General features: G+C 38.4%; 1 protein-coding gene and 1 pseudogene across 1 annotated transcript; both read left to right on the top strand.

Moving 5' to 3' along the window:
- The first annotated feature begins 238 nt into the window (after nt 1-238).
- Nucleotides 239-7,990, top strand: LOC117493169 (annotated as a pseudogene).
- Nucleotides 7,991-9,259: 1,269 nt separating this feature from the next.
- On the top strand, nt 9,260-10,641 carry LOC117493166 (myosin-7-like). The gene is made up of 5 exons (XM_034143595.1): nt 9,260-9,412; nt 9,810-9,914; nt 10,244-10,339; nt 10,410-10,541; nt 10,618-10,641. Exons 1-5 carry the CDS (start codon nt 9,260-9,262, stop codon nt 10,639-10,641), a joined length of 510 nt encoding a protein of 169 aa, XP_033999486.1.
- The last annotated feature ends 1,277 nt before the right edge of the window (nt 10,642-11,918 follow it).

Genomic DNA, 11,918 nt, shown 5'->3' with positions numbered 1-11,918 from the left:
CAAGGACAATAGGGAGATATAAAAAGAGACCGTGCAACGGCTTGCGTTTGTTCTTGCAGATAGCAAGGTGAGTCCACAATCCTTTGTGCAGGTTTATTGTACTTTATGAAATTCTTCCTAATCCTGTATAAGCGCACTAAGTGGGTGAGTACATTTTAAGCATTATCCAGAGCATGAAAGAATTTAAAAGATGCTTCATGGTGCCTTTTTGGTCTTGGATTCAGGAGGATTTTCAAACATGAGTACAGATGGGGAAATGTCAATCTTTGGGCCTGCTGCCCAGTTCCTCCGCAAGTCTGAGAGGGAGAGGACGGAGGCCCAGGCTCGGCCGTTTGACAGCAAGGAGGCGTGCTTTGTCAGCGATGAGAAAGAGCTGTATGTGAAGGCTGAGATCCAGGACAAGGAGGACGGCAAAGTCACTGTCAAGACTGTGGATGACAGAGTGGGTGGACTGACAGATTTAACCTTTTATTAGATACTGAAAACAGACCGTGAAGACGATTTTTCCTGTTTTATGGGATGTGCTTTAGGACTTTATGCATTGTTATGTGAAAGGATTTTATGCAGCTGCAGTGTGTCTGTAACATCTGCAGTAAAAACCCGCAGAATTGTATTAGTGTGGCTTTCGACTGCCCTGGAGCTCTTTGCATGTAATATTTGTATAAGAGAATAAAAGTTAATATTGTGTTTTTATAGCTCATGAAAAATGTGAAAATCAATTTTATGGTGTCCACATTTTTCTGCTTTAAAATGTGAAGCATTATACTCTGTTTTGCTTTCCAGACTTTAACTGCCAGGGAAGACCAGGTGTTTCCCATGAACCCGCCCAAGTTCGATAAGATTGAGGACATGGTGATGATGACTCACCTCCACGAGCCGGCGGTGCTGTTCAACCTGAAGGAGCGCTACGCAGCCTGGATGATCTACGTGAGTCTCTCAGCAAATATGATGCCAATGAATGAAACAGTCTCGATACAAAAACTGAACCTAGAAATGAAAGTGCGGTTAGACATTTTTTTACGTGAGATTGTGAAATCCACTTGTTGCAATTCAACAAGGAAATCAGTTCTGCAGTTTGTGATTTATTTTTGACTTATTTAAGAAGTATACTATAGATTATTTTAAAAGAAGTTTATTATTATTTTAAAACCTTTTCATGTTTTTTGTTTTAATTCAGTTAAGTCAAAATTGTTATTGCAAAATTCCATTTTTGGTGTCTTTTTTATGTGCTGTTTATTTCTGCTCTGTGACACGCTTTGGGTTGCACAATTGAAAGGTTAACTTCTATTAAGTACATTTTTGTATGTTTTATTTGCACTTAAATCCAACAGAGGAAAAGTAAAAAATAAATAAAATACATGGGCAGGAATAGCAAAAATGCAGAATACACGACAGTAATGAGACATTAATTGTTTTACTGTCTCACCAAGGTTCAAATGACACTGAGTAACCATTCAACTGCAGATCAGATCAGCAACAGAAACAAGTCACAATAACATTCAATTCATATTTGACTTTTTGATCCAAAAATATACAGTAGATTTAAAAAAGATATCAATCTTTGAATACAGAATATTTCCCATGGAAGATTTTTATCTTTTTAACATGCATGAATACATTCTGTTCATGCTGGATATTCATATGAACTGCCATCTGTCACTGTCATCACAGCTGAGTGCTCATGTTTTGATTGAATGGATTGAGAACTGAAGGACAGACCATTTATAAAAGTAATATGAATCTAGTTTATGGAACATGGTACATATCAGGATGAAAACTATCAGTAGGTTTTATCCTCTGGAGAACATGAATGTCGGCGCAAAATGTTAATTAATCCACTCCAAGTTCAGATATTGCAAGATCTTTTCTTTTCCGTGTAGACCTACTCCGGGCTGTTCTGTGTGACTGTGAATCCCTACAAATGGCTGGCGGTCTACAACCCGGAGGTGGTGCGGGTCTACAGAGGGAAGAAAAGGATGGAGGTCCCCCCTCACATCTTCACCCTGTCCGATAACGCCTACCAGTTCATGCTCACCGGTATGTTCGCAGCCAGAACAACAATTCAGCTAAATTATTTGATTCATTTCTTTCATCATGTGTCACTTTTGTGTCCTCAGATCGTGAAAATCAGTCAATTCTCATCACGTAAGTGTAGCAGAGATTTTGCTTATCTATTTGCAGACTTTTGTACGTTAAGCTGTGAGAGGCTAGTAATTCAAATAATTTGAAGTGATCAAAATAAAAGACTAATCAAAAATGTTTTTGTCTCCAGGATACTCCTTGTTAGTTCCTAAAGAGATAGAGAAAATAAAAACAGTTTGTTGTTGCAATATTCATTTTGGCCACAAGAGGCTGTAGTGCACCAGTAATGTTTTAAATTGAATAAAAACACAATTTATTTGTTGTAATTTGCCTCTTGGGCATTCCGTACAATTCACACAAAAAACAGTTAAAGGTATGTTGTTTGTGTCTTAGTGGAGAATCTGGTGCAGGCAAGACTGTCAACACCAAACGCGTCATTCAGTATTTTTGCGACGATCGCGGTGTCTGCAGACAAGAAAAAGGAGGCAGCCGGTAAAATGAAGGTAAGTTCAGGACAACATTTGACAAGCTGTGCAGGAAGTAGAGTCGGTTTGTGTTTCTTGGAGGCAAGTGGGTGTGAGAATTACATGTTTGCTTTCTGACAGGGGACCCTGGAGGATCAGATCATTCAGGCCAACCCTCTGCTGGAAGCTTTTAGGAACGCCAAGACCATGAGGAACGACAACTCCTCTCGCTTTGTGAGTCAAGAGTCTGAGTTATATTTTCTCCTGAATTTACATTACATATTGTTGTTATGTTATGTCTTACTGTTGTGCTACCTTGTATAATGTACTTTGGTAATTGTTGATATGGTCATGCAAATAAAGCTTCTTTGAATTAGAGTGAGATGCTAATGTTTTTCGAACAGGGTAAATTCATCCGGATTCACTTTGGCACAAGCGGTAAACTGGCCTCTGCAGATATTGAAACATGTAAGTGTATGCAAATGTTGTGCAGAACAGTCACATAGATGTTCCTGCAATATACAATTAATTTAGTTTTCTGTCCTTAAGATTTGCTGGAGAAGTCAAGAGTGACATTTCAGCTGTCGGCTGAGAGGAGTTATCATATTTTTTACCAGCTGACCTGCAACAAGAAGCCTGAACTGATCGGTAATCTGACTGTTGTACTTATTGTTCTTACTCAGACTTTCAAATGTAAGATATTTAAGCTTTATATTTCTTCTTTCAGCTCTGCTTCTCATCACCACCAACCGCTACGACTTTGCCTTCATCAGTCAGGGTGAAATCAGTGTTAAAAGCATAAATGACGCAGATGAGTTAATGGCAACAGATGTGAGTCGACTCGTTTAAAACTTAAGAAGCTCATCCCGTCTTTTCAGATACTTTACAATCTGTTTTTACTCTTCTTACGATGCAGGAAGCCATTGATATTCTAGGTTTCGCGGGTGAAGACAAAATGTCCATCTACAAGCTGACTGGCGCTGTGATGCATTATGGGAACATGAAGTTCAAGCAGAAGCAGCGTGAGGAGCAGGCGGAGCCAGATGGCACAGAGGGTGAGGCTCATCCATCCAAATTAACACTGACATGCCCATTAAGGAATCAGAAAATACAAAATATATATATATATTTTGAAATGTTATATTGCAGAAGCTGATAAAGCAACGTATCTGATGGGACTGAACTCTGCAGATCTGCTGAAGGCACTCTGTTATCCCAGAGTGAAGGTTGGAAACGAGGATGTCACCAAAGGACAAAATGTGCAGCAGGTACGATTTCTAATAAAAATGACTTCCTCTCTTTACATTTAATACAAAACAAAACAACATCCAAAGCCATCTGTTTGGTTGTATGCTAATTACCATATTGTATCAAACTTAAGGTATAATAAACCATAAAGAGGAAATATGTGGAAGAACCCTGATCTTTTACATAAAGAGGAGTTTTAAATAGCAACATTTCAGAGAACATTCATGTGCAAGTGACATAGTGAGAATACAACTGGATACATGGCAATTGAATTGTCAGAAATATATACAATTTCAAACCCCTATTCACTCTTATTTTATTAATAAGGGAAAGTAGGAAATATCCATATTTCAGACTCTTAAAACTGCATTTTCTGCGAGCTTTTTTTCTTTTCTTTACGCGAGCTTCTCCGGGTCAGATGGTGGGTTCCGGTGTTTACACATTGTAGGTTCTCCTGAATGTTTTCAGTTCTGCAAGTATAGCATTAAGAAATATTACTCAAGTGAAAGTATGCTATCAGGAGAGTGTGGAAGTATCATGTTATGATATCAAGTTTCATTGTTTTTCTTTCAACGCATTAAGATTATTTTTCATTACAAACGAATCTGCAGATTTATCCTGCCATTAATCGATTTATTCTTTGTGAGTGGGACCGTCACAATGTTTGATCAGTCCACATTTCATACTTATCAGTGCCTTAACATATTGTACTTACACTATAAGGCAAAAACTCATACTGAAATTTGTTTAGCTGGAGCCATGACATCTATTTCTTAAGATTCTTTCTGTTAGACAAATATAGTCAAGTTAAAAATACAGTCTCTTACCTCTTGAAGAAGTAGAAAGTTGATTCAAAAGAAAATACTCAAGCAAAGTACCAGTATCTCACAATTTTACTTGAGTAATTGTATACAGTATTAGCTACACCCCTGTTTCTGTATGCATAATTGAGGAAATGCAGGAATATAAAGTATATCAAGCAGCAAAAGTGGGGTTAGGATTTCTGTTCCTGAGCAAATGGAGAAATATGGAACAATGTATCGATAAAAGTGAGAGGCTGGTGTTAATATGTTTTAGTTTTAAATGCGTAACTCATGCAGAGGCCGCTGCAGGAGGAACCAAAAAAGGATCCAAGAAGAAAGGAGCATCTTTCCAAACTGTGTCAGCGCTCTTCAGGGTAAGATGCCTATATGCCTAAGTTCTAAACGTGTTTTGTTTCTTAACACTTGACAACTTCCTTTGTAACACCAAGTAAATTATGCTAGCAGCTAGTTGAGGCTATAATTTGAGCTAAATGCTAACAACATCATCAACATGCCAACCAAAACAAAATGCTAAATGTGTGATGTTTAGCATGTGTACCATCAGCTTAGTGATGCTAATATGTTTAGCTAACATGTATATCAATTATATAATGAAGATAACAAAAAGAGGTTAATGCTATTTAAAGATTCTTACTATAACATAATGTTTGGTTTTAGAGGTAGGGTTTCCCTCTGTTCTTGTATTGTGCATTATTTATTAGTCTTGAAAAAACTGAATGGTGCCTGAATTCTATTGTACATCAACTAATAAACGTTATATTGCATTTGTATTATTTACATATTTGTATATGAACTAAATAACAGTAAAGTGGGGGAAAAAATGTACCTTTTTAATTTATTCCAGGAGAATCTTGGGAAGCTCATGACGAATCTGAGAACCACTCATCCTCACTTTGTGCGCTGTTTGATACCAAATGAGACCAAAACACCAGGTATGTTAGATTTGCTCATTATAACATATATATATATATATAATATACAATTTTGGGAAGAAAACAAATTATTTTGTTCAACATAGGTGATATGGAAAACCAGCTGGTTATACACCAACTCCGCTGCAACGGCGTCTTGGAGGGAATCCGGATCTGCAGGAAAGGATTTCCAAGCAGAATCCTCTATGGGGATTTTAAGCAGAGGTAAATGAAGCTTTGGATTTAAATCAGCAGTTTTCACATTCTTCATGCCACCCCTTAGGAATATATTAATCTGGCCTAGAATGACTGAAGGTCAGCCAAGTTTTTAAATAAACTTTTATGGTGCATAGCCACCAGTAAATATGAACAAAATAAAAATAAACAACATGGGACAATGAGTTTTACAAGTAAGAATTTGGAGAATTAAAGGTGGGGTAGGTAAGTTTGAGAAACCGGCTCGAGATCGCTAGAATTTGAAAATACACAACCGGAGAAAATCTGTCACTTCCTTATAGAGCCCCTCCTCCAATACACACGAACGCGCACATGACCAATGAGGGCACGAGATAAGTTTGTGCACAGATGGAAGGCTGACAGGCAGGTAGGCCATCCAGTTATTTTAGCCGGGCCGGCTAAAATGATTGGTCGTACTTTTACAGTATTACGGCTTCCACAGATGACATTTTTTTATGAATTTTTTGTCAAAGCACTTAAGATATTCATTGCTATCGGGATGTTAAGAGCATTCCATGGAATATAACAAAAAGTGTATCACGAGCCGGTTTCTCAAACTTACCTACCCCACCTTTAAGGTAGTGATTCTCATAAAAGCCTGTAATAAAACAAAGTATGTTTTTAACAAGATGGAACAGAAGTGTAAGTTGTTGACTTGCCTACAATATTTTTACTTTAAAAAAAACTAAACATTCTAAGCCTCTGATAGTTTTAGACTTCCTGTCTAATACTCAGACTTCTGATTATTCCTGGTACAGATACAGGATCCTGAACGCTAGCGCTGTTCCAGAGAAACAGTTCATGGATAACAAAAAAGCTGCAGAGAAACTGCTGGGCTCCATCGACGTGGACCACACTCAGTACAAGTTTGGACACACTAAGGTTTGCATTCATTACTTTTTCAATCATAGAGACTAAATAAGCTTTGGCAGATTAATATTTACCTTTAATTTCAGATGTGTTTTTCAAAGCTGGTCTGCTGGGCGCTCTGGAGGAAATGAGGGATGAGAGGCTGGCGCAGGTGGTGACTTCCACCCAGGCTCTGTGCCGCGGGTACCTCATCCGCCTGGAGTACCAGAAGATGATGGCCAGAAAGTAAATATGCAGCTTTTCTCTACTTCTGTGGCAAGCTGTTTTAACATTTGATCAGTGGAGTTAAAGTAAACACAGATTTAAACAATTGCTTTTTGACTCTATATAGCTATACATCATTCATAGATTTATAGCTATCTAAAAATGCAGTTTTAAATTAAATATTGATATCACTGCCTAGAACAGTAAATGACTGAAATTACAGATATCTAGGATTGTATTTGAGATATCTGGAACGCAATTGTTACACATGAACTTTATATTTTAACGTGTAACAATTAGATTTTTAAAATCTACAATTCCTACTGTAGTCCGAATCACATTTCAAATATCAGAAAATAAGTTTACAGATTGCTCAGCCCCATATAAAAAAAACACATTTCACATCCACATGTGTTAATATGACATATCAGTTCAATCAGTATCAATTTATATATAATGTAACAATCTTTTTTCAACATTTGAAAATGAAATGTAAGATATCTGTGTTGGTTATCGTTACTTGTAAAAAGAAGAAGTTAGTGATATTGATATTTCAATTAGATCTCTGTATTCAGTTTTTACTTGTGGAAATGTAATTACTACTATCAAAAAACATAACAAAAATGTTTACAGATATTCTAAATTAACATGTTATCTAGTCAAATAGAAATATTGCGATGTGTTTATCGCTTGTGAAAATCCATACTAGTCAGCTCCACAGATAAGATGGCAAAACAGCTTACAGTATAACCTTTCTAATTTGTGGTTAAAATAACGTGTATGTGTTTTGTATATAAAAGAAAATAGCATTATAGATTCAGACTTTTGCAGAGTAAAGTAATCCAAATCTGACCTGGACAGGGAGGCGATCTACACCATCCAGTATAACTTCCGCTCCTTCATGAATGTGAAACACTGGCCGTGGATGAAGCTCTACTTTAAGCTCAAGCCTCTCCTGAAGAGCGCTGAGGCTGAGAAGGAAATGATCCAGATGAAGGTGGATTTCACAAAACTCAAAGAGGATCTGTCCAAATCAGAAAACCGGCGCAGGGAACTCGAGGAGAAAATGGTCTCTGTCGTACAAGAGAAGAATGACCACCTCCTGCAAGTCCAGTCAGTAAGTGATAACACGGAGGTAGAGGAGGGTTAGGGTTAGTGTGTCTTTTTTTTTGTAATTTTGTGGCTCTTTCAAGTCATGGTGGGTCACAACTTTGTTGTTATTAGCATCTGGTTAGCTAGCTATGCTAACGAATATAAGAAGCTTTTTCTACAACCAGTGAGGTAAAGGCACATCTTTATATGATCATTATAGTTATACAAAATAAGAGAATAAATTAAACAGGTATAAAATACTATTAGACAGTACAAAAAAAGTTGATTGATTTGTAAAATATCCATAAAGAAAAAGAAAATCTGCTTACAGTTCTGTTTCATATGGGTGTTGAGAGATGTGTCCATAGATCTCTTCATTTTCTCAAAGTGCACCAGATTGATGCTTTTAACTTCAACATTTAAAAAAAAAAAAATCTTGTACTTGAGCAAAAGTAGAAGTACTCAGATCTTGTATTTGAGTTAAAGTAGATGTACTCATCCTAGTACCAGAGTGTAGGAATGCTCTGTTTCAGTAAAAGTCCTGCAATCAAAATGTTACTTAAGTAAAAGTACAAAAGTATTATCAAATTATATTTAAAGTACCAAAAGTAAAAGTAGTCATTGTGCAGATTGGTCCATTTCAGAATAATATATATGATATGTTTATAATGATTGATCATGAAAGTGTTCTCAAAGCTGGTAAAGGTGCAGTTAGTTTGAATGACTTTGTATACTGCAGGGTAGCTTGTGAATTTACTCCAGGTGGAACTAAAGTCTGATTTAACACTTGATTGCTGTGTCAGCATTCTCACTAAACAATTGAAACACACACACACACACACACACACACACACACACACACACACACACACACACACACACACACACACACACACACACACACACACACACACACACACACACACACACACACACACACACACACACACACACACACACACACACACACACACACACACACACACACACACACACACACACACACACACACACACACACACACACACACACACACACACACACACACACACACACACACACACACACACACACACACACCTAATAGTAGATGTTCTACCTCCTGATACAAAAAAAGAAGTTATATATGTGTGTGTGTGTGTGTGTGTGTGTGTGTGTGTGTGTGTGTGTGTGTGTGTGTGTGTGTGTGTGTGTGTGTGTGTGTGTGTGTGTGTGTGTGTGTGTGTGTGTGTGTGTGTGTGTGTGTGTGTGTGTGTGTGTGTGTGTAGTCGCTGCAGCAGTAAAGAAAAGCAACAGCTAACCTGATCAAAGCTGCTGTTATCAGAGCATGCAGGTGACGCTCCTCTCAGGTGCTTCACATACAGCAGGTACCCTACAGGTGGAGGTGTGTTTGTGTCTCAGAGGAAGCAGTGTGAGCTCTGACAGGTGGGCAGGTCAAAGGTCAGAAAGGTATTACATCACTGTGTTACACAACGCTCAGGTAGGGTCAGAGACTTGACCTGAAACACAGGATGGAGAGGGTGTTAAAGGATCACATATGGTAAACAACGTATTTTAAATAGATTTCTAATTCATGTTTCTCTCATTTTGACACATCTCTCCATAATAATCAATCAGATTGATGGATTCCAGAGAAGAGGAAACTTTAAAGGCCTTTTTCTCAAAATGATGACTCGGTGACAGTCATTATATAATGTGACATATTTAGCTTAATATTTGGAGTACAACAACAATCCTGATATCATTAGAAAGCTAGGAATCTCCTCTTTCCAACAATGTATACAACTCAAAATGGGTCTTGGGGTCAATGCGACTGATTTCGATGGAGCAGGTCACATATTGAATCGTTTAAAGATATTGTAACTGCTCGTTTGCAGGTTAGAGAGCTGGAGACCGAGCTTGAAGCAGCACAAAGACACGGCTCGGACGCTGTGAAAGGAGTCCGCAAATATGAGCGCAAGATTAAAGAGCTCACCTATCAGGTAAACTCTCATACCTTGTTCCTATAGTGGGGGAGGAAATATTCACATCCAAGTTCTAGTATCACCCTGTAACAACACTCCATAACAAGGTAATGTCCTGAATTCTTACTTTACTAAAAGTCTTTACCTCAATTTTCTATTTTACATCCGCCTTTTCCCTAGTAATACACTGTGGTTTTCACTTGACAGGAAGGGGGACCAAAGAGTTTCATCTAAAAATGAACTGAAGCTAACAAATCTGCAATGTTTACCTCTGAAGTTGAATAAGTGAAACACAAGTATCCTACCAGTCAGTAGTAACGGATCTGTTTCCTGTTTCTGATTTTCAGTCGGATGAGGACAAGAAGAACGTGATAAGGCTGCAGGATCTGGTGGACAAATTCCAGCTGAAGATCAAAGCGTACAAGAGACAGGCCGAGGAAGCTGTGAGGGACTTTCTTTTTAATAAGAATATTTTATAATTGGTGCATTTGAATCTAATTTGGTGTGTGACAGGAGGAGCAGGCCAACACTCATCTGGCGAAGCTGAGGAAGGTGCAGAACGAGCTGGAGGAGGCGGAGGAGCGCGCGGACATCGCAGAGTCCCAGATCAATAAGATGAAAGTCAAGGGTCAAGACATGGGGAAGGTGAGTCCGCCGGCTCCTGGTATCAAACTGTGTCTCATTAATACTGATGATGATTTATGTTTTATGTCTCATGCAGCAGGCCAAAGACAGCGGAGAGTAATGAGTGGCTGCCAAGAAGAAGACTGAAGCTGAGCTAGTGTGCAACATACTCTTAAGAAATGTGTGTTTATTTCGTTATTTAAAGCCATTATGTGTGTGATTTTATGCAGTGGTGTCAATTAGCTAAGTACATTCAACTTAATACCATTTTGAAGTTACCATTGTGGAATTCACAAACAAGAAAAATGGGTTTGTTCCACTGCTTAACATTGGCTGTTAGTGCAGCAATAGCATCGTAACTTAAAATGACGGCAGCTCTGATCAAGGTTTTCTGTAACAGTCCATGGGTGTTTCTCAATCGCGAGTAAAGCTGCTTCAGAGCCACTATTTCAAGCATACTACGTCATCGAGTGCCGCCGAAGTACTGTTCCAATCTCCAGCATACTTGGAAATCTACCGAGTCCGGCGTACTCCGTTTGGAGAAATATCGAGGCTGCACATGAGTAGACTCCGCGGCCTTAAAATCCCCACAATGCTTTGCGCACGGACCAATTTCCCCAAATCTGTGGTGGAAGATGTAAGGCGGGGCCTCTCATATGACGCACACCTGCACACTTGCTAGCGTGTTCCACACTTCGTTTTCCGAATGCCAGGAAGTATTCTTGCCTCGCTTCTGAAGCAAGATGCTCGGCAGACATGTGCTACCAAGCAAGCGTACTCGCGATTGAGAAACACCCAAAATCTATTCACAATATCTTTCTCATTAACAAACCTTTAAACACTGCCACAGCCCATACCGTGATCCCTTTAGTGTTTACTTCCTGTCTGTCTCTACTTCTGTTGATTTCTCTGACGTCCAGCCTCTATAATGGAATCTCTTGCCTTCTCCTTTTATTTACTGGGGACAGTTTAGCCATCAAATATAAAAGTGGATATTCAAAAAGGTATTCCACGTTGTTTTCTGATGAAGAAAACTAATGTTTTTCGTCCACACCTAAAGTAAAATCGACCGGACTCCGTTCTTTTTACAGATTGATATGATTGCGCATACTTGATCGTCCTTAACAAGGGCCGGTTCTCCTTGGCAGTGGTCTGTTAGCGAGAATTAACAGACACCTGAAATCCAAATTGATCAATTATAATCCAGTATTCAACTAAACCACGTAATAAATAGGGATACAAAATAGCTCCGTCTTTACCAGCTGCGAGACAATGCATCAATAATTAAAATACAATGATATAAAAAATATTATTCTGCATATTGAGTTCTTTTACTTTTGTTACTTGAAGCACATTTAGATTTGAGTACTTGAACCGAAGTCAAACTTTTAAGGAAGG

The sequence above is a fragment of the Trematomus bernacchii genome, unplaced genomic scaffold (assembly GCF_902827165.1).
Source record: "Trematomus bernacchii unplaced genomic scaffold, fTreBer1.1, whole genome shotgun sequence".
NCBI classification, from domain to species: Eukaryota; Metazoa; Chordata; class Actinopteri; order Perciformes; family Nototheniidae; genus Trematomus; species Trematomus bernacchii.
This window is presented reverse-complemented; position numbering and strand designations above follow the sequence as displayed.